We start from the raw sequence: 26,346 nt of genomic DNA on the forward strand, positions 1-26,346 counted from the left end.
CTAAGTCTGTCACCCCCTTGTCAATGCGCCGCTCTCCGCTGGCCAGCAGACAGCAAGCATATAGGATGCTCTCCATTCTGCCCTTCCACAGCGAAGATATAAAGGGCTAAAGGCTGTTGATCCTGCTCCTTTCACCAGGCCAAACCATCACAGCCTGCAACGGGCACCAGGGAAATACCCACGACAGACAGCCAGACGCAGAGAAAACAAATCGGATCTTGGGGAAACGGCTGAGCAACGTAGTGCAGGCGATGAGGCTGCTTCTTAGAGAGTGGCATTGAAATACACTGGACCAGATGGACCAGGGTCCAATCTAGTATGGCAGTGCCTGGTTCCACAGTGTAACCTTCCTGACTCCCAGTGGGTTACTCTCTACGTACACCAGCGCAGGTGAGAAGAGTGGCCCATGATTAAGCTGCTAGTGTCCCCTGAAAATGCTGAGAAACACGCACCTATTCTCAAGCTACTGTAGTTGGAGGAGAGAGTCTGGCTTTATTCTCCGAGGGACGGACCTGGATTGCAATCAAAGAATTCCGGGGGGGGGGTGACGTGTGGGTCTCTCCCTGCTCATGTCTGATCGGTGGCTGTGCTCTGTAGAAACTGACATCACCCTTTGGCACCTTCTCCGCTGCAGGACCCTGCATGCACAGTAGCAACAGAAACTGCAGCCGGCTCCAGCACAGCCCCCGGGAGAGCAGCACGTCTGTGAGCTCCGCAGCCCACGGCGAAGGCTCCGTGTCAGGGACCTGGGCCCATTGTGTAGTCAGGGCACGTTTTCCCAATCTGATAAAGAATAGCGCCCACCGGGCTCGGCAGATGTGAGGCCCTACCCTCGATGGGCAGAATTCAGTCTGTTCTAACCTGCGTTTGTTTGTGAAAATGGACGACGACTGGTCATTCTGTTTGAAATCAACCTTTGGGAGCCTGATCCTATTAGCACCTAGCGTTTTCCATCCCAGTGCCTCGGAACGGTTGGTAGATATCAATAGCCCAGATAGGAATACTGAGGCACAGAGCTGAAGGGATTTGTCCAAGGTCACAGCTGAGCCAGGGTGGAGGTGGTAATATAAGAACAATAATTAATGCCTAGCTCTTATGCAGCACTTTGGATCTCAAAGGGCTTTACAAAGGAGAGCGGTATCCTTATTCCCCATTTTGCAGATGGTGAAACCAAGATACAGAGTGGAGAAGTGATTTGCCTGAGGTCATCCCACAAGCCAGCAGCAGAGCTGGGAACTGGACCCAGGTCTCCTGGGTCCCGACCCAGGCGATTGCACAGAGAAGAACGATATTTCCTTTGCAGATGAAGAAAGGAGGTTTCCTGCCACCTTAGTCTTGGGCTCACTGAGAGTCAAGAAATTTCCAACAAGCTTATGGCTGTGAAAAGTGCTTGTCTGTGTCCATCTTTCATGAGCCACAAAAACGCAATGAGTGAGAGTCCGATCATTAACGGCGGGTGTGGGGAGGTCGGGGGTGCAGTAATCATTGGTGATTGGAAAGCTTCAGCTGGGATCGATGCCTAGGGAATAACATCCTGCAAGCCTAACGTTAGTTTTAGATCAGAAATTCATAGGGTGCTGAATCAAACAAGCCACGTGCCCTGCTCTCTGTGGCTTATTGGCTTTGCTTGGTGGCCACGGCAGTTCCGGCGATGCAGCAGGGCACAGTGCTGTAAGCAAGCTACAGGCCAGATCTCCAGCTGATGTAAAACAGGTTAGTTCCATGGACGGAGCAATGTTAGTTTGCACCCCCCGATTCTCACACAACACCCCTGGGGGGCTCTGTCTCAGAGATGATTCATTTCCAGCCCAAGTGCATTTGGCCTTTGACAGGATAAATGTTCTTTCCAGCACCTCAATCTCAGTCTCTGAGGTTTGAACTGAGCTAGTCCTTTGTGCCCTTAGGAATCGCACTGCATGGAGTGGCAGGATCGGGAGCAGCTCCCAGGGCTGCAGGGAGTTCTTACAAAGCACGGTGGGAACCAGGGAGGAGGGGGCGTTGAATGCTGCTGCCTGGTGAAGGGGGAAAGCGAGGGCATGGCAGATGTGGAATGTTCCTGCCCAGCTGGGCAAGCCCATAAACAGCTCAAAGGAAAAACTGAGGCTGCTTTCTGGTTACCAGGGAGCTGGCCTGGAACTCCAGCAGTTTAAAGGAGGAAGGCTGGGCTTCTGGTTCCCGGGCAGGCTGAGATCTGGGTGGTGTTCCTAGCTCTGTTGTGGATTTGCTGTGTGCTCTTTGGGAAGTCAGGTCTGTGCTCAGTGCCTCAGTTTCCCCACCTGTGCTTGTTGGACAGTGATATGTGTAAAGCGTTTTGAGCTCAAGGTGGAAGGGGAGGATGCAGTAGGACAGCCTACTGGTCCAAGCCCCAGGCAAAGGCTTCCCCTCTGCCAGTGGCTGGCATCACGGGCTCATGGCTGAACTGAGTTTTCCCAGCTCCTCCCTTTCCCACTCAGGCAGGAAGCTGTGTGGTTTGGAGCCAGTAAAGCAAAGGGGAGTCTCTTATCAGACAGTGGCCTGCTGCTTCCAGTCATCTGCACTGTCAGCAGCCCATCAGCAGTGCACTGGGCAGGCCCACGGGCCAATACAGTGAGAGGTGGGTTTGCTCCTCTAACAAGGCTCAAGACCTTGGGAATGCCGGCTGGGAGCCCTGCCAGTCCCAGGCAATGTCCTGCTCCCCCTTGCAGGAGCAATAGAAAAGCCACAGTCGGGTTCCAGCCTCTCCAGCTTGTGCAGCCAGATGGCTCTGCAGGGAAGGAAACGCAGCAGAGGAAGAGGCTCGAGCAAGGAAGAAAAGGCTTTTTGGGGGCATGTTGAAGGCGAGGGGGTGCTGAGGCCCTGGGAATGGTGAGAGCTGCAGAGGAGAAGGCCCTTGCGCCAGAGGTGTGGAGTTGAGATGCCAAGGGCTGCAGAGAAGGGCTTGGCAATGGTACCAAGGAAGGTGGCAAAGGACGTGGCCAGAGGGAATCAGTGGTGGCAGGGGGCAATGGGGGCTCCACTGTTTTGCCAGCCCTGGAGATAGCCGCCTCTGGTACAGAATGGGGGAAAGGAGTGGACAGGGCAAGGGGCGGGGAACTCTGCAGCACGGGGTGCCACAACACAATGGAGCATCTGTGGAGCACTGGGATGGGTGACCTCAGCCGGCATGAATGCAGGGGACTCAGCAAATGCCAAACAACCCCCTAACTCTCCCCCGCCTCCCTTCCACAGCAGCAGGGCTGGGGCATGGAGTCTCCTGGGGAGAACGGCCTCTTCTTCCATGCTGGCTGACCCTGGGCACTTCAGAGGAGCTGGTGCTTTGACTTGGCTCCTTGGGAGGCAGGGGATTGACCTCTGGAGGGTGGACCCACGTGGGACTAAAAGTCAGAGCTCGTGGGTTCTGTTCCCAGCTCTGTCGCTGACTCTGTGTGAGTTCGGGCAAGGCTTTCCTGGCCAGAAGTCCATGGGAGCAGAGGGCAGGATAACCAGACCATTCACCTCGCTAGGCCTCAGTTCCCCACTCTGGTGATACGGGGACAGTACCACGGCCTGCCTCTCAGGTGGCGCATCCCTCCTGTCCCCGGTGTGAGCTAAGGAGAGTTTCCCCCCAAGGGAAGCGGTTGCCCCCGCGTGCAGCAGGCTGTGCCCATGTGCAGGCCCCCATCCCCGTGTTAGGCGGGGAACGCACGCTGTGCAAACGCAGTCGGCTTCCCCGTGAACGTCCCAGCAGGGCCGGGGTTGCCACAGCAGGCCGGGGAAGTGCCCCCCCGAGGTGTTAGCACACAGAGATGACTGCTGCATGCCAGTTACTGCAGGGCTGGGCTGGCCTGGGTCTCACCCGACCCGGCAAGCACAGCAACGCCACCCCGGCCTCGGGGTCGGAGGTTCCAGCCCAGTTCCGCCTGGCAGCCATACCAGCCCAGGACTGTCGGGGGCCAGGGTGAGAGGAGCGTGGGGTGGGGATGGGGGCGGTTCTCAGCACAGCCCCAGTGAGGCAGGTGTCTCCATCCCAATAGCTTGCCCTCCATGCAGTCCTTGCGGCGGTGGGGGGGGATATGACTGATGCGGAGGGGCACGGCGGCAGGGCGGGCGGTGGTGGAGCTGCCCTGTCCTGTCCCAGCTGGAGCTGCTCTCTCCAGCTCTGAGCAGCGTGTGCTGCTGAACGAGAGCTCTTTGGAGCTGAGGGCCTGGTACTATTTAGTGGGCATCTGGGGTAGAGTGGCCACCCGCCACAGACAGACACAGCTGTGCGGTTCTGAGCCCTGTGCCAGCTTTTTGGGGGGTGGTTTCCACCGCCATCTGGTGGGCGTAGGAGAGAGATGCACTTGCTTTACAAGCGCCGCCCTGGTACTCTATGGATGATAACGGATACAAGGGGGTGTCACTTGGAAGTGACGAAAATGATCCACTTTCCCCTGCTTCTGTTTACACTCGCTTCATGGCTTTGAGGCAAAGGCTAGAGGCAATTTTGTGGCTCCAAAATCTTTAATAAAAAAAAAAATAAAGGGACTGGTTCATGGCAGCCCAGCTCCAACCTGTTGTGCGGTGTTGCTATGAGCTGCTAACCAGCTGCCCTGTTCCACCCCAGAAGTGGCTGCATTGCAACTAAGTGTGATCTGAGCTGTGTGTAGAATTATTTCTAATGTGTTTAGAGCTCCTAGCATGAGAGGCGAACCCCAGCTACGTGGGCGATGCGAAATGCTCACCTGCATTTTCTGTGCTTAACGAAGCTGCTGCTGCCGATGTGATGGGAGGGAGTTGTTTGCACAGGCACGGAGAATCAGTGGGACTTCTCTGATCCTCCAGTAACTTCTTATTGCTGTTTCTCTCCCAGATGTTATCCGAGCCAAGCGGCTCCGCGCCGTGGAGATCACCTCCAGCAGCTTCCGTCTGACGTGGCCTAGGCTCCTCTCCAGCGACACTGGCTACTACATGGTGGAGTACGCCCCTACGGACGACCCGAGGAGAAAGCTGGTGAAGCAAGTATCCGGGGATCACACTGGCCTCTTCCTGAGCGATCTCTCGCCAGACACCACCTACGAGGTCGTGCTCATTCCAGAGTCCAACGAGCACTATATCCCTCCACAAACCACCAGGGTCACCACGCTGGAAGGTAAGACGATGAGCCCCATGGTGCTCGGTGCCATATGGACACGTAACGCAGACAGTCCCTGGCCCAGACCTTAGAGCCGAGGCATGAGGAGAGTGAGTATGGGTTTGAGAGAGACCCTCTAGCTCGGCCACGAGGTGTGGACGTGATGCAGGAATCAATCCGTGGAATTCTTTGGCCTGGGTTACGCAGGAGGTCAGATTACATGGCCACACAGTGAGTCCCTCTGGCCTTAAAATCTCTGCAGATTATAAGGGGAAGACAGGGTGGGTCACCCCAACTGCCTGATTCTGTTCACTCCTCGCTGTGGGAGACAGGAGCCTGGGCTAGATGGACCATTGGTCTTACCCAGTATGGCCGTTCTCATGAATATAGAGAAAAAAACAGCAGAATTTAGTTGGAAACTGGAAGTCTCGGCTTTCCCCTGGCTTACCCAGTGCTGATTGGTGGATGCCATCGGGGTAAAGGGAAGCAAAGCACAAGCAGGTGGAAAGAGCTCCGTAGACCTGTACTCCCTGTCTCGCTATCCCCGTGTGATAACCCAGGCATGTATAACACCACGCACTGAGGGGGCGGTCGTTGTCAGCTGGGAAGGAACCCGGGACCCCTGGGTCTAAAACCCTGAGCCACTCCGCCCTGAGCTGAAAGACCCAGGTGTCTGAGCTGAGGCAGGAGCAAGCGTCCCATCCTCTACTGGTGACCTCTAGGGGGTGACGTGGAGTCGGTGACCACTAGAGGGTGACATTGTGAGCAGAAGCTGGACCCGTTTGAGGGAGAAGTGCAGAAAACTAGTACCCATTGGCAGCTTTTTGATTGAGAGCAGGATTGGGCTGTGTCGACGTGTCTGACTGGGGACGAGTTGCTTCTGCCTCCATGATGGCCAAGAGGCTCCCAGCTTATTTATGCTGCTCTGGCTGGAGTTCGCTCTGCTGCCGTGAATCACACCAACACTTGTCTTCCTTTCCCTCCTTCCCGCAGAGGAAATCAGCCCAACTCGGGTTCTCATCTCGGAGTCCAAGCCGCACAGCTTCCGCGTCAGCTGGGCTCCCACGCCAGACAGCGTGGGAAGCTACCAGGTCCTGTACGGGCCGCTGCCTGGCAATTCGGCTAAGCTGCTGGAAGTGGACGGGGCGCACAACAGCACGGTAGTGGAGAACCTGGCCCCCAACACCACCTACTTGGTGACGGTGGCGGCCATCTATAAATCGGGGAAAGAGAAAGCCCTGTCGGCCAAAGCTTGCACACAGGAAGGTGAGTGAGCGGGGCCCTCTGCCAACAGGACACAGCCGTCCCAGTTGTGATATAACACTGCGTGGCCTGGGGTTCCTCCAGAATGTGACCCCCTCTTTGGCCAGACCAGGCACTGCGGGGGAAGCCCTTCTCCCTCTGTTTTGTGTCTCCCAGCCCCCTCACCTTTGCAAGCAAAGTCAACGCCCCACGACAAGGGAGCGCTGCGCCTCAGGGAAAGGACTCCAGCAATTGAGCTGGTCAGCCAAGCCACCTAGCAGGGCCGGGGGCAGAAAGTGGTCAGGGGGACGATGCAGCTTTCAGGGAACAGAGCGTGTGTATCATAGAAACGTGACAGAGCGTAGGACTGATGAAAATTCGACAGTAGGTGTGCAACAGGTCTCCAACGGAGTCTGTCCCCTGAGCCACCTGGAGCATCACAAGCAGAGGTGGCTGGGAGGATGCTGGAGTCCCCAGGGACGGAAGGTCGGTGCTGTCGTCCTCTCCTTCCTCGTGGCCTGTCTCTTGGAGCGTCGGAGGGGTGGAGGTCATGAGCTCCCCTCGGGCACATGGCCAAAACTCCGCCAGTGTGGTTGGTGTAACTGGGGTGGAAGCTCATTAACGGGGGTCATGTGTCAGGGGCTCCCATGAAGTGAAGTCTCTGGAGCTTAGCTTGGCAGAGCAGGCGAGATCTGGCTTGATTTAGGCAGAAGGATTCTGGAGTGAGCAATGGCGGAGATGGGAGGTGAGCTGGGGCGTGGGGGTATCACAGCCCGGTTCCCACGGGCAGGTGTCAGTGTCAGCAGAGATGCTGAGGACTCCACGAGCCCTGGAGATGGAACTATCCCCTCCTGCCTGGAGCAGGCCCCTCCAGGGCACGGGGAGCCATGCAGAGGGAGTCCGGCGACTGCCCAGGCTGTCCCTGCTCTGCGGATAAACAGGGGCCTGTGGCCTGCAGAGCTGTCAACCCCGCCCTCTTCCCAGAAAATGGGCCCCAGAAGGAGGGATGACCCCAAATGACTGGGCTCCTCTAACCTGCTCTTCTCTCCATCCCACGGCTAGAGAGCTCCAAGGTGAGACACCTGCGCTTCGAGGACATGGGCCCCAACACCCTGAAGGCCTCCTGGGACTCGGCCGATGGGCCAGTCCTCGGTTACCGGGTGAGGTGCCGGCGGCAGACGGGCCCCTCGTCGCTCCTCAGCGTCTCGCCGCAGATCCACAGTGTGCTCCTGACGGACCTGGCCTCGGGCACTGCCAACAAAGTGTGTGTGAAGCCCATGTACAGGAACCAGCCGGGGAAGGGGCTATGCCGGATGGTGCACATGCAGCATGGTGAGTCGGGGACAGGAGCCCGCCTGGACAGGGCAATGCACGAGCGCCTTCGTGCAAGGGGCGGGGGCTGTGAGGGGATGCAGTAGTGCCAGTTTGGCCCAGTAGCAATTGGTGTCACTGCATGCTGAACCCCATAGGGCAGAGCACCCCAAAGGCCCGTGCCCACCCATGCCCAGTGGCACCTGCTGCTCTTACAGGACAGTGTGTATTGGGTACAGCCAGAGGCACGGAGCAGGACCGAAGTGGCCTGATTTACAGAGGTGCTCAGCACCTGCAGTCCCCATTGACTTCCGTGAGCACTGTAGATACTCAGCGCCTGTGAAAATCAGACCCGGGGGGCTGGGTTGGCAGGATTCCGGTTTGTAACTTGCAGTAGAGGGACCTGGGACCTAGACAGATTTCTTTTAAATCCTCTGTGTTTTTAAACTGACCCTGTCCAAGAAGCGCTGTTGTCTGGGAGGTTGATTTGCTCTGGTTCCTTGACTGAGGAGCCCTGTTTTAACGGCGCAGCGGGGTTCTCCGAGTGCTGAGACAGTGGTGGAGAGTTTCAAAAGTAATGAGTGATTTTGGGTGTCATGCTTGAGACACCTGTAGCTTAGCCTGGTTTTCCCAAGGCGAGTGCTCAGCGCAGCCTGGAAGTTTGGGCTTCTTTGAGGGGTCTCGAGTTCGTCACGTAAAAATGGAGGTACCCACACCAGAGGCTGCTGATGCTTTGATACTGAAATCCTCTTTCAGTTCTTAGAGGGCCCGATCCAGAGCCCTTTGAAATCAAGGGGATCTTTCCACCCACTTCAGTGAGCATTGGATCAGGCTCTAATTGCCATGACGCTGCTCTTGTGCTGGGGGCTGGTATACCGATCTATCACCCCACAATCAAGGCATCCCCGGGCTGTGATGCATCCAGCTGTTCACACATTTCTAATAAGAGGGCTTCCCCAAGTGGCTGTGGCTTGTCTACATGGCCCTGTTCTTCGGCCTAGGGGTGTGAATTGCGGCTTTGCAGGCGGGAGGAAATGTGCCAGCTGCAAAAGGCTCCCTGCAAAAAAGTAGCTGGGGTTAGCTGGAGAGGAGCAGGGCACCTGGGTGCTGGAACTGCAGCGTGTAAATCTTACTGGTGGTGTCCAGTGCTGCTTTGACATCACCCATCTGCCTATCGTCCCCTGTCTTGAAGGAGGAGAAGTTTGGGGAGGGGAGTCCCATGCATTGGGGACAGGGCGGGAGAAAGTGCAGGGACCTCTTTATGGGAGGAGCAGGTGGGTGTGCTGGCATGGCTGCACCAGGGGGAAGGTGAGATAAGGGACCAAAGCAGAGCTGCAGGGAGGGGCTGAGTTGAGAAGGGCTTGGAAGGTGAAAACTACAAGATTGGAACTTGACGTGGTGAAATGGGGGAGGGGGAGGCAGCAGGGGGATTCAGAGAGGGGGCGATATCGTCAGAGTGACAGTAAAGGAAGAGGATCTGAGTATGAATGGACCGGGGAGGGGGCGTGTTGGGGAAGAGTTTGCGGTAGTCGAGAGAGGGGAGGGGACAGGCTGGGAGAAGAGTTTTCCTGTGTGGACAGAGACGAAAGGTCAGAGCTTGGACACTGCCTAGCTAGGCAAGGCCAGGGAGAGGGTGACCAGACAGCAAGGGTGAAAAATTGGAACACGGGGTGGGGGGTAATAGGCGCCTATATAAGACAAAGCCCCAACTGTCAGGACTGTCCCTATAAAACCGGAACATCTGGGCATCCTAGGCCAGGGGGAGGGTGGAGTTGAGATATTTCCCCCCCCCCCCCCCGTAAAGACCGGAGCGATGGTGGAGCTATGTCTCGGGTGGGGGGGTGAGCTCTCTGAGATTTCCCCGGAGGGTCAGACGGGCAGAGCTGACCATTTGTCCTTTGGCCCTTTTCCAGCGACAGCTACACAAGGATACAAGCACAGACGGAGAGCGTGAGGGACACTGGACTGAGCTGTTCCCCTACAGAGCGAGGGGAAAGGATTGGACAAGGGTGAATGGGGGGGGAACCTCACAGATCAGCTCCCATCCTGCATTACCCCTGGAGGTGTGTGGTTCCCCCTAGCTGTTATCAAGCCCACAGGCTCCTGAGACTGTAAAGTGCGACCCCCAGCTTATCACATGGCTTGGCTGGCTGGAGCAAGCAGACGGGCTGATGGATCCCAGCCATGCAATGGGTGCAGGTTAAAAATTCTGGTAGCCTCTGTGTTACCCTTTCGTATGTTCCTACACCTGAAAAATTAGCGACGGAAAGACAAAGTGGGAAATCTGAACTGTCGTTTGCTTCCTGTTTTTTATTCATTTTCTGTCTTGTTTTGGTTTTTGCAGAGTATAAGTGACCTGGCACTGATCACAAGTGGCTGGGAGCCAAATTGGTCCCTGGTGTATAACTCCACTGAAGCTGTTGGAGTTAGACCAGGGGTGAATTGTGTCCAGTGAGATCAGAGGGTTTGGGAGGCAGATCTAGGTCTTGTGACAGGGAATAGGGTAGGACCGCAAAGAATAGATTCACCTAATGAATAGCACCTTCCATCCAAACATGATGTTCAGCGAGCATCCCAACGGTGCTCCCGTCATCCGTCCCTGAAATGCAGCCACCTCTCATGTGGAAGGGACAGAGCCTTTAAAGGAGCTTAGAATATGCAGGGACGATCCAGTTAGAAGGATCATTTGGGGAGAGGAGAGAAGAGATGTGAGACCCCATCTGGAGTTTGGCGAGGACACAGTGATTAACTCCCTGACTCTTCTAAAGCGCCCCGGGTTATTTAATAACCACAACCAGTCCAGACCTTGATTTATGTCTCTCTCCGAAGACTGGCAGTCTTTGCATGATTAACTCCCAGGAATGGAGCAGCAGGGTTGTTCCAGGTCAAGGTTGACATGCATTGGCAGAACTGTGTAAAGGAAGCACGTATAGGGCTTGCCCCATCAACACGGCTTCAGTCTCTCACTTCCATGGATATTAAATTCCCCCCCTGCCATCTGCTCAGAAATGAAGGGATTTCAGGAAATCCTGCTCTCCCCTCCCCCTCAAACCAAAACAGGTACCAGATTATACCCTTTTCTGGCTTCTGCTGGGATCAGAAGCAGCATGTCGTGGGCACAGAAAGGCCAGCTGAGGTGGCCGTTTCTCTCTCTCTCTCTCTCTCTCACAGACACAGACACACACACACCCCAAGCCAGCAACATAGTTGGTGCTAGTTTGGCCCAGCAGGTGGAAGATCCAGGACGACCTGGATCAGGGAGATTAATTTACTCTCACACCCCTAGACGTGTCCCGTTTGAATGAGTTTGAGTCCCATCAGCAGGGCCATATAGGGGAAGCTCGCACTGCCGCTTCCTGTTCGCGGTCTCCAGGAACCTTTCCCCACCACTATAGTCACATCAAAAACTTTTTCAAATAGCTGCTGCCCTGCCTCAAATCCTGCGCTGCATGTAAAAGGAGATTGCTGTGGGAGGAACACCGCTTAGCTGTTTTCTCGCCCTCCAGGTTTGGTCCTGCTGCCTTTTCGGGATGGGAAGGTGTGTAGGGGGAAGTGAGGTGGCTGATCATTTTAGTACCTAGTGAAAATGCCATTTTGGATGTGCAGTTCCACCCGCCGGGGCGTAGGGTGTGAAGGAGATGTACATACTTCTCTGTGCCTAAGGGTGCAGCGCCAACGTGCATGCATTCCCCTAGAAACGCTTGCGCTGTTTGGTCTTCATTGCTTATTTAACCTGCATGTGAAGCATTTTAATAGCTGTCCTGTATGTCTGGGAAGCCATGTGATAGATCCTGCAAGCCCGTCAGGGGCCTGATTCTGCACCTTCGGAGTCAGTGGGAGTTTTGCCATTGACTTGATTGGACCCGATGTGTTGAACTCCAACTGGGTGGCTTACATGGGGCAGAGACCTTGGGCGGGCCCTTTGCACAGAGGTGACTGTCACCCATTGACTCCAGCAGGGGAGCTTACAGGGCCTGTGTTCTCCTTCGGCAGGTGCGTGTGTCATTGACTAACACTGAGGTTACACTTGCATCAAGGGGAAGATACAGCCTCCCGAATCTTTTATGCAGTAAAATGTAAAAGCATCTTGTTCGTTCTTGCTGTAAGACGGAGATCGTTTAATTTTGTGCAACTCCCCGGCATAACTTACTATGCGTTAACATTGCCTTCCCTCTATTGTAATGCGTTCTTTTGAAGACAGTAAATTAAATATACAAGATCTATTGAGTTGGACTGATTCTTTCCTGCTGGCTTACAAGGTGGCAAATAGGTTAAAGGTAACTTTTTTTCCGATAAGGGGGATGTGTGGAAAACCTGGTATTCATTTTAATTATAAGTGACCCAATATAATTGTTCGCATACACCTTCATGGTAGGTAGCTGTGACAAGAACTTATGATGGAAATACTCAAAATCTGCGGTTCTAGGGAGACCCTCTTTCTATATACTGATTAAGGTATGTATTGGACTGAATAAAAAGTAATATTAAAATACGTCTGCCGGATATGCAATGTAACCAAGCTAATGTTGCTGTAAAATCCTCAGCTGCTGTAAATCAAAATAACATCAATGGAGTTACACTGATTTACACCAACTGAGAATCTGGCTCCTTAATTTTGCCATTTGTCTGATCTGTGTGTGTTTTATATTCCCAAGCTGAACGTTTCAGTAACCGGATTTTTGGCACGGTCCACACATACCACAAGGATGGGCGTGTTAGAAATACCTAGATAAGATTTACAATAATGTTGACTGTTTCTGTCAATGCCACAAAGGTGGGAGATAAAGCAACTTTCTACCGTCGTCCTGTGTAATGTCTTTGGATGTATTTAACTTCTGTGCTGTACCCTGTGTACACTTTGGGGTCCTTCCACCTTTCTCTGAAGCACCTGGTGCTGGCCAGTGTTGCAGACTGCACCACCTGGGACAACTGGTGGGATCTGCTACAGGAACCCCTACGTTTTTGTGGGGTGCTTCCCCAGCCTCCTCTTGTTGAGGCCTCCTGGTTCTTCAGAACACTGCCTGCCAGTCATGTGCTGTTCCACCTGGAAAGGGAGTGAAACCTTCCAGTTTAGTTCACTTGTTATCAGAACATAAGAACGGCCATACTGGGTCAGACCAAAGGTCCATCTAGCCCAGAATCCCATCTTCCGACAGTGGCCAGTGCCAGGTGCCCCAGAGAGAATGAACAGAACAGGGAATCATCAAGTGATCCATCCCCTGTCACCCATTCCCAGCTTCTGGCAAACCGGCTAGGGACACCATCCCTGCCCATCCTGGCTAATAGCCATTAATAGACCTATCCTTCATGGATGTATCTAGTTCTTTTTTGAACCCTGTTATCGTCTTGGCCTTCACAACATCCTCTGGCAAAGAGTTCCACAGGTTGACTGTGCGTTGTGTGAAGAAATACTTCCTTGTGTTTGTTTGAAACCTGCTGCCTATTAATTTCATTGGATGCCCCCTAATTCTTGTGTTATGAGAAGGAGTAAATAACACTTCCTTATTTACTTTCTCCACACCAGTCATGATTTGATAGATCTCTATCATATCCCCCTCTTAGTCATCTCTTTTCCAAGCTGAAACATCGCAGTCTACCCAGGGATATGTTCTTAGCTGTTCTCTGCAGGAAAAGCCAGTGTATTTGGCCTCAGCTCTAGAGTTTAACTCTCGTGGTTTTGTTTTCTTAACTCATAACAAACCCTGCTGCTCTGGGGTGAATTCTTCTTGCAGCTTTTCCTTGCAACATCCCAGGCTCACGCATACTTCAAAGGGAAGCTGCGCTCTGGCTTATGTGCTTGAGCAATTGTCTCCAAGCAGCAGGGAGGTCCCGTTTGCTCAGAGCTACTGGCGCCCAGAGGGCTACTGAAGCAGGTACTCAGCTGGCATCCATCAGCATTGTTCTATTGACTTCAATGGAGCTACAGTGCCTTCCCCCATTTATTGAAAGAAGGGGTGGGGTAAGGGACTGCGGGAGGGAGGGTTTGTTGTCATTGGTCAGGAGAAGAAAATAGTTCTGTGGGGTATAAAACCTGGACCAGTTCCCACAGGCCAGGGGGAAGTGTTCAGCCTGCCAGGAAAGTGCTCTTACAACAATGTGTGGGATGAAAGGCTCCCAAGAGCAATGGCGTTTGTTCAGGGCTCCTCTTTCCCCTTTGTACTTTCTCCTGTAGCACCGTGAGTCCCTACCATATGCAGCTGCTGAAGCCAATGCTTCTGCATGCTCTGATGGGGGAGCGGCCGGCTGTGCTACAGCCAAAGGGGGACGGATGGCTTCCTTCCAGCATTCTGCCATGAAGTATGTTATTAAATCCCAGCCTTTAAAATCTTCAGAGGAACCAGACCGGCAGGTAAGAAACATTTGCAGATGACCTGAAAATGAGAGCGCTGCCTACCTTACTGGCCTCTGCCTTTGGGGAGCTTTCTCTCCTTCATCACCCCCAAACTGCATGCCTGGGGGGAGCATTGCCTTCAAATGGACCGAGGACCAATCCCATGCAAATGCAGCATCTGCATAGGAAAACTAGAAGAGAAAATCGATAACAGCTCATCTCCTAAAGCCAGGGAGGAGAGCCTGAGGTTCAGCTGAAGATGTGAGAAGAGAATCTTCTTTAGTTCAACGCACACTGCAACAGCATTTTCCCTAGGAGTAAATATGGTACGCTTTGTGACGCTGCATGTAAATTTATAATCCACAACCACTTGCCTGAAAAAGGCCCACCCATCCCTCTTCTGATGCCACAGGTTTTATGTACAAAGCAGAAAGGACACCACTTGATTCCCCCCCCCACCCCTCCCCCCAGATCATATATTCAGTTTCCAGCGTGGGTAGGAAGAAAATTTTGGTTTTGAGTTCTGGCTTGGATTTGGAACAGACAGGGCAAAATTCTCTGAGTGAATGCAGCTGCTGGAGATGCACAGGTGTAAAGCCAATGCAGACGATGGGTCACTATTGCTGGTCATTTGTGACCATAACCGCACGTTAGGTGGTTTAGTGCAATACATAAATGTTGCATATATTCTCTTTTCCAAAGAATTGCATGTTGGATGGGATTGCAAAGGTGTCAAAAGGACTTAAGCACCCACATTCCATGGAAATTCAATGGGAGTGGAATACCTTAGACCCATACACTCTTTTAAAAATCCCAGTGGTTGTCACTTGGGCTGTTTGCTGCCTCATTTCATTCATCTTTCAAGAATCAGCAAAATCCAGACCCTTGGAATATTGGCTATTCATGAGGTAGAATCTGCAATATTTTATTAATCATCCACGTTTCTCATTTATACATAATTTCTACAAAACAGTCATCCCACAAGAGAACAATGATCACTTGAAAGGGAAGAACAGGCTTACAAGCTAGTGAGATGAGAGAGAACCACCTTCAAACCAAGATGTAATGAGCCACATTTTCAAACACATAACTAAAGTTAAGCTCCGAAATCCCTAGTTAGGCACCTAGACTGGCCTACTCTTTCTAACCCATGTGTACTATGGAGAATACCCTAACAATGATCATTTTCTCGTGCTACCAAAACGTAGGGTGAAATCCTGGCTTCACTGAAGTCCTGGGAGTTTTGCCACTCACTTCACTGGGGCCAAGATTTCACCCATCTCTTAAGTCAGAAAATCTTACATATGTACAGTATGAATCCCTATAGCTTAAATTCTAGGCGACAAATCCATCGCCCAACCAAGTGGCAATAATCCCTAGGCCCTATATAGTCCTCTTCATCCAGATCTCAAAGCACTTTACAAAGGAGGGTAAGTATTGTGGGGGAAGGGCTAGCTCAGTGGTTTGAGCATTGGCCTGCTAAACCCAGGGTTGTGAGTTCAATCCTTGAGGGGGCCATTTAGGGATCTGGGGCAGAAATTGTGGATTGGCCCTGCTTTGAGCAGGGGGTTGGACTAGATGACCTCCTGAGGTCCCTTCCAACTCTGATATTCTATGATTCTATCATTACCCACATTTGACAAATAAGGAAACTGAGGTTCAGACAGGCAAAATGACATACCCATGCTCACGCAGCCAGTCAGTGGCAGACCTGGGAAAAGAAACAAACTCTCTTGATGCCCAGTCCTGCGTTCTAGCCACTGGACTATGCAGCCTCCCATGTAAAGATGTTTGCTTTCTCATGTGGCTGTTACTGGCTCTGAGAGGCTATGGGGGTCAGGAAGCGTGGCTCAGTGTTTAGGTTTTGGGGGAAGGGGGATTTAGTGGAGGATGCGGAGAGATTATTTGGAGTTTTAGTTCAGTTTAAGTTTTATTTTTTTAAACTTCAACCTCCCAGTGATATTTACCAACCAAGCACAGCAGCATTGTGCTAATGCAGGAGAAGCAGAATGTGAAACTGACATGGATCACTTCATGCCCCCACAGAAATGCAAAAACTAAACCAGGATAAACAATGAAAAGTAAATTTAATTTGAAACATTTCAGTTTATCTAGGGGTACTACTGGGAAAAGGGATGTGATCTGTTTCCTAACATGGTATCTTTCTGTACTGTACAGGGCAGATCAATGCAGTTGTAAATGAACAGGAATGGATTTGAACAAAGTAACAGTATTCTCAATAGTTCTGTCACTTTCCCAGTGTCCAACTGGCAGGCTAAAACAGTCGCTTCCCCAGGAGAGGTAAACAATAATAGCAATCATTGATATCTCCAGTAGAGGACTAGCGCCAATTTGTTTATGTCAGACCAAAATGAGCTAGGGAGAGAGTGATGACATTTATCATCTTTATTTGGGTCCTTCTGTGCTTGTGAAATTAGTCCCTATTCCCAGATCCCCTCTGTAATAGTTCAGAATATTTTGCCTTCAGTGTAGCAAATAGATTATCTGTGCTGGATAGCTGAAGTGCTCCAAATCAAGGCCTACTAATGTCCCCCTGTGATTGCTAGCAATGATCACTGTTAACAGAGTTTTATTAAAACAATCAATATATTCTAAGGCCTCTGTCGGAAAATTAAAAATGTTAACTAGAAAGTTGTTAAAGTAGAATTAATTATATTGTTTAGGGAACAGAGATGGATCATCCCTAGGCTGTTTGCTTGTAAACTGTGGAAATAATGGACACTGCAGGCTAAAGTCTCCAAAACAAACCAACCTACCAGCCTGCCATTGTCTTGGCTTCCAGAACTGCCTGCATTGCACCTTGGGATCATGCAGCAGAGAACATCTGTAAGTAGCTGCAGGAACCAGTGGGCCTTTTGTTTGCAGCTGAACCTGGGCAGCTTGCTGCTTTTGGAATGCTCCACTAGCCAGCAGCTAATTACAGAAGGGATTAAAGAAAGAATGAAGGAAACTGCAAAAAAGAGCAAGGAGTCGCTCTGAAACTGCACTTGATGGAAGCAAGTGTTGAAAAGAGAGGCCACCATCAGTGGAAAGGCTGAACAAATGCCATTATGCTATTTATCAATGTGTCCGAGCCAATCAATGCCGTGTTCAGAGTTTTTTTTTCCCCCCATCATCTCAAGCTGCAGGATCTGACAACTAGGGCTTTAGGGCTGTTTCTGTGGTCCTCGTTATAATCTTTCCATAGATTTGTTCCCTTAACTTTTCCCTTGCCTCAATCCTTTCCCCTCCACTTCAGTAAAAGGCTCTTTTATGCTGCAAGTAAGTTGATTCGGGATAATTCCTCATAGGGTAAGATTTCCCCCCCATGCAGAAGGCCAGCACGTAGATTTTCTGCTGGCCCTTAGTACAGAGGTGAATAATAGCATTAGTGATTTAGTCAGTTATTATTTATGATAATAAGCCAACTTCAGCGCTGAAGGCAGTGAAGTTGCACTGGAGTGGAACTGGCCCATAGGCTACTGGGTCTAAAGAATTCCCCTCTCCACCATCTTGTTTCCTCTTCATTAAGCACAGCACATGGGCCTCCCAGAATTCACAGGCTGGAGTCTCGGATTGCATCTCCTACCAGCACAGGTTGGTTAGAGCTCTTCCCATGCATTTTTGTTATTACTAGAGAGAGTGCAGGTGAGCAGGTTTCAAATGCTGTTGGAATTCCTTGGACATTGCTGCCAGTTCCTGCCTATAGTTATATACAGACTGCAAGTCCTGGCTGTTCCTCAGCAACTCGTTACTCTTGTGGGCTTCATAATGAAACTGGGAGTTTTTCATCTCATACCTAGAAAAGAGAAGCAGCAGTACTGGACAGGCTCTGAGACGGGAATAATAATAAAAGCCACAGGGGGGCAGGCACCACATAAATGGTTCTTTCCCAAATATGCCTTGTCCTCTGGACTCTTCTTTCTATCCCCAAATCTTCCAAGCTCCGATCTCAGCTGAGCCGGGGTGGAAGTCATGATAAAGTAGCATTACTTTTGTATTGGTGACTCTCCGCCCAACACACAAACCTATCCAATGCCTGGACCCAAAAAAAGATCTGACTCCAACCCCAAATATCTGTGTGCAGAGAATCTTGCCTCTCCAGCATCCTGCCTTTCTCTCCTGGATGCCCTAAGACTCCCTGGTGTGATGCATAGGGTACTCTGTGGCATCATCCCAGCTGGTGATCAGACAGAGCCGTACATGAGAGTGGATTAAAGGAAGTTCATTAAGTCTACAAGCAGCCTCAATGTGCTACAACCCTGCCTTGGGCGGGGCCCAATTTAGAAGGATGTTATAGAACCCTCATGGGAGACAGGACACACGTCACTAACTGACATGCAGGACCAAGTGACCCTCACTCTGGGAAACTCTTTAAGAGGCTCAATAATAAATCTCCCACTATCTATCCAGGTACTTATAAGACCCTCATGGCTGAGATCCTGGAGTACTTCCCCTTATGTTAAAAACAACAATACACTCTCTCCTGCTTTACAGACACCAAGATTGGACTTTACTCTTTAGCAGATACCGATTTCCTCCTCCCATGAGCGCCCCCTGCCATTTCTCACAGAGCAGAGGAGGAGATGGCTACTCCATGACTGTTAGCATCATCAATGCTTCAGATTCACAGGTTTGTTAGTTAGCTTGTGCTCCCTCTGCTGGTTCAATAGCTGCTCCTACATTTTCAGAACCCGGCACCAAACTGCACCCACAAAATGTGCATGCATGCACACATCCATTTTGGCTCACAATACTGGGCCCTGCAGAGGTCAAGGTTTGAAACCTTAGTCCTGAGGCGATTGGCTTGGTTTTAGATGACAGAGTGAAGTATTTTGGAAGCATTATAGTGAATTGTGAAGTTATTTCCCCACCAGACTATATGTGAGGTTGCAGCCAAGGAGTTTTAAGCTGACCTGGGTCCAAGCACCCTTTCTCCTTTGGAGAAACCCACCGTGTAGCCTGGCCACTTGGGCTACCCACAAAGTTGAGGATTTGCACTTACCATTTTGGTTTTGGACCCCGAGTTCGCTCCAATTCTTGCTGCCTCTTTAGTTCTAATAACCATTCCTCCTCCACACGCAGGCGCTCCAGCCTGAGACGAGCCAGCTCCTTCTGATACGGGGACATTTCTATCAGGGACCTCCCAACAGCACCTTCTGCAAGAGTCTGCAGAAACCTGATCCATCAACAAGAACAAGCCCTTGCATTTCTATAACATCTCTTAGCTGGGGAATTCAAAGCATTTCACAAACTGTGGCCCAAAGTGACTAGTGACTTTAGTTGCTACAATTGTTGAGTGCCCAAATGGATTTTCAAGGGCAGGTGCTCAATATTTTCTGAAGATCTGGCCCCTTTAAGGTGGCTCAAGCTGGGCATCCAAAAATCACTAGATCGTTCCAGCTCCCCCTACCCCCAAACATGGGTGATTTTCCAGATAAAGGATTAGGGGACATCCGGCTGTTTATGGTGATGCGGAGTTTGAGGAAGGGAGTGCTGGAAGACTGACATCCCTACTGGGACAGAGTTAAAGGTGTGTCATGTTTTATGCTGTTTGTTCTAGCAGAGAGGTGTGTCTCTGAGTAAAGAAGTAAAAAATGTCATGTTAGAAGCTTTAACTTCTCATTTCCAGGGTTTTGTGTAAGTCTGTTATGTATAAAGCAAGCTTGACTCACACACACCATAGGGTTTTTATGTACTAATACAGCTCTAAAGCACAAGACATCATGAGAACAACTGCTTATAACATAGGTAACCCTCCACTAACCGCTTCTCTTAAAACAATAATTAGCACCTCCAGTGACACTGGTGACAGCATCACATGAGTGGTATGGCCAATTGGTTCATTTTATCATTCATGACTTGCGTGTTGTGTGATGTTATGATTAACATGTTCTGTCATACATAATCATTCTGTGCTAAAAAGATTTACGTTGTAGCATTCTAGAAGTATAAGACTGATCAGTATTTAGAAGAAGTGAGAAGTATGCATTAGGTAGTGAAGTAAGCAGGGCTGACATGCAAGGCCCACAACCTGAGGTCTGGAAGATGTCATACTTAGCCATACCAGGTCACAGGCTTAAAAAATGCTTGATATAGGGTCATTTTTTGGTCACTTACTTATGCCACAAGATTATGGGAAAAGATGTACCAGTGGGTGGTATTGTGAACAATTAACCTGAAGAGTAAGTTTTGACTACAAGATACCCGGTAGTCAAATTGTTCTAACACAGGCCCTTACCAAAGCTTGCACTATGTGCATCAATGCTAATGGGAATAAAGGAACTACAAACAACCTATGAAAAATGGGATACCCCAATATTCTTGGGGGACACAATACAAATAAGGAAAAAGAGGGTGGACACCTTCATCCACATATGCGGAGTGTAAGTGTAGTCAGAATCACAAGATGAAAGAGGGCTCCCAGATTGGGTAAAAAGAGTTCCCTGCAGGAAAACTCCAGCAGGAACCATCCCTCTGATGATCAATTGGCAAGACATCCATCAGACCCTAAGAATAGGAGTATGACTATAAAATTCTATAAAGACCTATGCACAAGTTAGAAATATATACATGGGTAATCATAACTTTAACTGTAACTATAATAAAACTTGTAAAACAGACTAGCCCTTGTACTTGTGAATGTCTGTGTGGTCACTATCCTGGGTCTTCAGGTGTACATAGAGGCTCTAAATCTGAAGCAAGTAGCAGAGGTGACTTTCGCTCTTTTGAGCTTGAAACTGTAGCCACCACAGCTGAACCCAGGATGGTGTAATACAACATTACTAAATTCACTTTAATAAAAAAGGCTACAGAGGTGATGTTACATTAAAAGCTCCAGTAAAATTCTGACTTCGGATTGGTTGGTTGGTTTTAAACTACGTTCTCCTGGGACTGATCCAAAATCCATTTTAAATCAAATGGAAAGACTCCCAGTGGCTTTGGATCAAGCCCTAAGGTAACAAATTAAAAACCAAATTACAATGTAGCCTGGGAATATAATGTACTTTTTGTGTGTGTTACACTGTTTGGACAAACCAGTGTGGAATGTGGTCCAAAGTTACATCTGATAGTTATCTAGTAACATGGTCTGGACTCACACTGACAGGAAGAACTCCTGGAAAGTTTGAATCTCCGCACAAGCCTTTTCTTACCGTTCATTAATCTCCTGAGCTGTTGGTGAGGATACAGTGGTGGAGGGCAGACTGTAAGGGCTCCAAGAATAGCTCAGTGTTCCCCTTGTATTCATCCTGGCTGGAGTACAGGACCTGGCAGCCAGGGCTCCTGGTTTGTATATTCTGGATCGTGATTGTCTGGTTGAAGCCGTTTTCTTTCTGCTGGACCTGGACCTGCCAAAGTGCGGTGGAGGCTGGGCACAGGCATTTGCCTTAGCAGAATTTGGTCTCCAGATGGGTCTAGGTGACTGTGAGCGAGATCTTAGCCACCGGCTTCTTTTGGGAGCTGGAGAGAATGAACGGGATCGGTTGGTCCCAGAACGATCAAGGGAGAGGGACCTTTCAGGAGAGCGATCCTGCACCGGGATTTTAGGGGGCAACAATGACCTGACTCCAATCACATGAGGAGCACCAAGCTTCACTGGGAAAGACTCTGTATGTGCAAGATCCAGTGATGGCACATAGTTCCTACTTGCAATCTCACTCCCGAGGAGCCCTGGAACACGGTTGATGGGTGATGTGGAGAATGTAGGAAGGCCTAAGCTTGTTAGTGCTGGATACTCTCCCAATGGTTTGACTAGATGTCTTGGGTTCAGAAACCACTCTGACTCTGCAGATTGCTTTGGTGAATCTCCAGTGTCTGCCTCTGCATAGGTCCCATTATGAAATCTTGGCCACGTAGAATTAAAAGTGCTCGAGTTGACTGTAGTGCCAGAATCTATGGCATAATCTTGATGAGGGTCAAAACTCAGACTTGAGGCCAAACTGTCCACCTGAACTTTAAGTTTTCGCAAACTTTCTTCTAAGTCATCAATGCTGGGACTCTCTTCTATATATGGAGATAAGCTAGTTTCTAGGTGGGGAAAAAATGCATTTATTTAGGAAATGCTATTAATTATACTTGTAGACTGCTCTACATTATCAGTAGCTATTGTTAGCACAGTGCAGAAATAACATAGTATAGGTACTTCTGTCAAAGGATCTCACTGCACTTTATAAACTAAGCTTCACAGCCCCACAGGGATAGAAGAATTATTCTGTATGTTATACGTATTGTGGCACACAGCTCTACCCTTAAGGGGTGGATGTTATACAATGTGTTATAAATAAGGCAGTCAGGGATAAGTATTGGACGTCTGAGAACTGACCCTAGAAAAATCTGGATGAGATGTAGTCAGTTTGAGGCTAACTATTGGTAGTTTGGGATTATTCTCATTTTAAAGCACAATCTTTCATAAAAATAGTAGCAGAGAATATGGCCCAATAATTTTACATCTCTTAGGGATTTGCATTCCAAAGGATCTCAAAGCACTTCATATGCTATCGGACAAATCCTGCAAACACTAACTACTGACTGTAATGTTTACTACTGTGAGTGGTGCCGCAGTCTCCACAGGAGTACTTATAGTAGCACGCACTAGGTCCAGTAGTAAGTATTTGCAGGATCAGGTCCTATATACACACAGCACCGATTAAATATAGCCAAGTTTGAGTCTGCCCTAGAGAATCTAGGTTTGTCAGTTCTGATGTTTAGACCACTATCCACACCCCTCCTTCCTGTTTTAAAAACAAAACAAAAAACCACCACCATTCTCCTAGATGCAAAATACAGGCAACATTAAGTGAGTTAACACTTCATGCAATTTTTAAATCCTTTGGTAAAATATATTTGCTCTCATTTTGGATTTAAAAGATCTATATTCTGTATGTTTAAGATAAATACACACAAATATGACAGAGATCCTTTGAACATCGGTCTTCTATAGCTTAAATAAAGTGGTCCTTATCCTGATGTCATTCACACTGATTGGCTCCATTGCACTTATTCCTGAATTACACTAACTTGAAACCTGAATAGGGCCCACACTCTTTTCCAGATGATAAGATATACTATGTAAAAAGAGAGCATCCACTGTCAAAGCAGTGACTTTATCAGGATGTATATTAAATCCTACCAATTTGTTTTTTAAATAATGAAGTTCCTTCCCAGTTGCTGTGCAGTGTCTGGTTCTTTTCTGGTCCTTTGAGGCTCAGATGGTGAGTTGTAGTAGTTTTCTGGGTGCTGCTAAGGAATTTGTTTGGCTTCTCTCTTTAAAGAAAAAACAAAACATTTTAGTGTTGAGTGTTTGTATTAAATTTAATAACAGGTTGTGTGTATGTTTGTGTTACTCTTGAAACTGGTGGGAAGTGTCCACTGTAGTCTAAATATGCATAGTAGTCTATATTCAGATGTGAACTACGTCTAACACAGGCTCTGACAATGGCAGCCTCCAGTGGTATCTCTCCTCTGAAGTAGGTGGTTATTGTGGAAATCAAAAGACAGAAACAGACTTGAATTGCTTCCTCTCCCTTATACCAATGTAAATTACTAGGAACTTAATTTAAGTCAATGGAGTTGAAATGATGAAAAGCTGGTTATCGGAGAGCAGACTCCAGATCACTCTGAACATAGACTGTTTGTTTTCCTTCATTGTCTTAGTTTCTATACTCTGTAAATACTTTCACTCATTCCAAAGGCTGCTAGTTTTGATCTGTGCCATTCAATTATCATTTCTGCTGTTTTATCCAGGATACCTTTTAAAAAGTGTTGTTAAAGTGCGCATAAACAGGAATAGCGCCTCTAGTGATACAAGCTAAAATAAATATTTAAAATAAATATCATTGTAAAGACTTTCAAGCCTCAAGCTTACAGGTATGAGCTGATCAGCAGGTGCTTTGGTAGGGATTTTTTCATTCCTCTGAAACTTTCCCTTTGGTCACTAGATCTTAGCTGTCTTTTCCAGTGCTGCAGGAACTGGGACATGGGAGTTAACGCACCATTGGTCTAGCTGGCTGAATTCCAGACACTGGAAGGAACCCTGATCATTATTAAATTATCTTTCTCTTCACCTTATTTTTGCTGTCATAAATGAACAGAAATTCTGCAGAACTATTTATTTGTTTTTACAAGAGGTTGACTCTATTTCACAGTAAATTAATTTTACATTCTCTGCTGTCTTTTGTTGGGAAGCAATGCTGCTTACCTGTTGCTGGAAACAATCACTGCCAGGTCAATTACCATATTCACACTTTTGAGGAATTAATGAAAGAGTTAATCCGCCCATTTCTACAGTATAATGTGTGTAAGACTCAAAGCCAAGGGTGGGAAACTCAGACTCCTAGATTCAATACCTGCCATGCCACTGAGCTGCTGTGGGATCTTGGCCAAATCACCTTTCCTCTCTGCACTAGCTTTGTCAGCTGTACCTAGGCCTTGTACTTTCCCCTACCTCACGGTGATGGGTGTGAGCTCATTAATGTGGGCTGAGCACCTTGGTTAGAAGGAGCTAGAGAAGGGCAAAGTATTATAATAAAGCAGGAGCGCCCTGGGGCTCGCACTTTGCGCATTTCAATTGGGGGTTCAATCCCCACCCCTGTGGGGGTCATTCCATGGGGGCTGATACCCCCTTGTCTCCTGGAAGCGCTCCCGGGGTTCATGTCCCCTTTCTTTGGGAGGCCCATATCACCCATGGGGTGGGCCTCCAGCTTCCACCCCAGACACACCACATGATCTATTGTCTACAGCCAAGTGCTGAGGTACAACCGCATTTGCTCCAACCCCTCAGACAGAGGCCAACACCTACCAGATCTTCACCAAGCATTCTCAAAACTACAATACCCACATGAGGAAATAAGGAAACAGATCAACAGAGCCAGATGTGTAACCATAAGCCTCCTGCTGCAAGACAAGCCCAAGAAAGAAACCAACAGAACTCCACTCGCCATCACATACAGTCCTCAGCTAAAACCTCTCCAACGCATCATTAGTGATCTACAACCCATCCTGGACAACCATCCCTCACTTTCACAGGCCTTGGGAGGCAGGCCAGTCCTCATCCACAGGCAACCTGAAGCATATTCTCACCAGCAACTACACACCACACCATAGTATCTCTAACTCAGGAACCAATCCATGCAACAAATCTCGATGCCAACTCTGCCCACATATCTACACCAGCGACACCATCACAGGACCTAACCAGATCAGCCACACCGTCACCAGTTCATTCACGGGCACGTCCACCAATGTAATCTACGCCATCATGTGCCAGCAATGCTCCTCTGCTATGTACATCGGCCAAACTGGACAGTCCCTACGTAAAAGGATAAATGGACACAAATCAGATATTAGGAACGCAACATATAAAAACCTGTAGGGGAACACTTCAACCTCCCTGGACACACAGGAGCAGATGTAAAGGCAGCCATCCCGCAGCAAAAAAAACTTCAGGACCAGACTTCAAAGAGAAACTGCGGAGCTTCAGTTCATTTGCAAATCTGACCCCCTCAGCTCAGGACGAAACAAAGACTGTGACTGGCTCGCCAACCACAAAAGCCGTTTCTCCTCCCTTGGCGTTCACTCCTCATCTGCTCGAAGAGGGCCTCATCCTCCCTGACTGCACTAACCTCCTTATCCCCAGCCTGATTCTGGCTTGCATATGTATACCTGCCTCTGGAAATTTCCACTACGTGCCGCCGAGGAAGCGGGGAGTCCCCGGAAAGCTCATGCTCCAGCACCTCGGTGAGCCTAGAAGGTGCCCCAGGCCTCTCTGCCGCGTTTACGGATCCAGACTAACACGGCGACCCCTCTGATGCACTTACCCAGGGACCCCCCCCCGGGGTTCCTCCCCCCGGGATCACCCCTTGGGGGTTCCTACCCGGTCCTGCGGGGTGGGTAACACTCCCCCCGGGCTCCTTCCTCCCCCTCCCGCCGCAGGGGGTCACACCCCTGGGGTTCCTCCCCCCTCCCTCCAAGGGGACCACGCCCTGGTGGCTCCTGCCGCCCGTCCCCCAGGGGGGAGTCACTCCGCCCCGCCCCGCACCTGATCCGGGCTCCGCGGCCCCGCACCCGCAGCCCTCGCTCCGCCATGTCCAGCACCGGCAGCTTCCCCCTCCTTAGCGACGCCCCCAACACTCTCGTTGCTAGGCGGAAGCGCCGCCCCGCTGCCTTTCCGTTCGCCCCTTCTCCTCTCCCCTCCTGACCTCTAAGTCCCGCCCTCTCAGCGGTCCCGATAACCAATCGGATTACTCTTCCGAGCCGGCTCCTCGAGTCCCACTCCAGAATCGAACCAATCGGAAGTAGGGAAAGGCCTCACGTGACCTAGGTCGTGCCTCTCTGCGGGACGTGTGGACGGCATTCCCAGCACCACCAATCAGAACTCCCGAGAAGTTTCACG

The 26,346-nt window shown here is 49.8% G+C and overlaps 2 protein-coding genes across 3 annotated transcripts in view; one reads left to right on the top strand and one right to left on the bottom strand.

Moving 5' to 3' along the window:
- Positions 1–11,858, top strand: part of VWA1 (von Willebrand factor A domain containing 1) — a 29,728-nt gene extending 17,870 nt beyond the window's left edge. Inside the window, exons 3-6 of the mRNA XM_074934058.1 lie at positions 4,811–5,089; positions 6,065–6,337; positions 7,376–7,645; positions 9,538–11,858. Of these exons, the coding sequence (XP_074790159.1) occupies positions 4,811–5,089; positions 6,065–6,337; positions 7,376–7,645; positions 9,538–9,578 (863 nt within the window). The 3' untranslated portion in view covers positions 9,579–11,858. The remainder of the gene's footprint in view (positions 1–4,810; positions 5,090–6,064; positions 6,338–7,375; positions 7,646–9,537) is intronic.
- Positions 11,859–14,855: 2,997 nt separating this feature from the next.
- LOC142000854 (uncharacterized) lies at positions 14,856–26,080 on the bottom strand. Of its 2 annotated transcripts, none has more exons than XM_074975483.1 (5): positions 25,993–26,080; positions 23,086–23,219; positions 21,110–21,983; positions 18,961–19,134; positions 14,856–17,754 (listed from the first exon to the last, which is right to left on the bottom strand). In XM_074975483.1, the coding sequence occupies exons 1-5, from the start codon at positions 26,037–26,039 to the stop codon at positions 17,589–17,591; spliced, it is 1,395 nt and encodes a 464-aa protein (XP_074831584.1). In that variant the 5' UTR covers positions 26,040–26,080; the 3' UTR covers positions 14,856–17,588. The 2 variants fall into 2 exon arrangements, with proteins under 2 accessions (XP_074831584.1, XP_074831585.1); XM_074975484.1 differs by lacking the exon at positions 25,993–26,080 and adding an exon at positions 24,154–24,442.
- Positions 26,081–26,346: the final 266 nt, after the last annotated feature.

The sequence above is a fragment of the Natator depressus genome, chromosome 18 (genome assembly GCF_965152275.1).
Source record: "Natator depressus isolate rNatDep1 chromosome 18, rNatDep2.hap1, whole genome shotgun sequence".
NCBI lineage: Eukaryota > Metazoa > Chordata > Testudines > Cheloniidae > Natator > Natator depressus.

Bases quoted from the DNA above. Each gene is read 5' to 3' on its own strand.
- LOC142000854 (XM_074975483.1), bottom strand. From the start codon at position 26,039: ATGGCGGAGCGAGGGCTGCGGGTGCGGGGCCGCGGAGCCCGGATCAG. The intron at 23,220-25,992 runs GTGCGGGGCGGG...TTTTCTTTAAAG, and splicing joins GGCCGCGGAGCCCGGATCAG to AGAGAAGCCAAACAAATTCC. The intron at 19,135-21,109 runs GTAAGAAAAGGC...TTGATGGATCAG, and splicing joins GCTCAGGAGATTAATGAACG to GTTTCTGCAGACTCTTGCAG.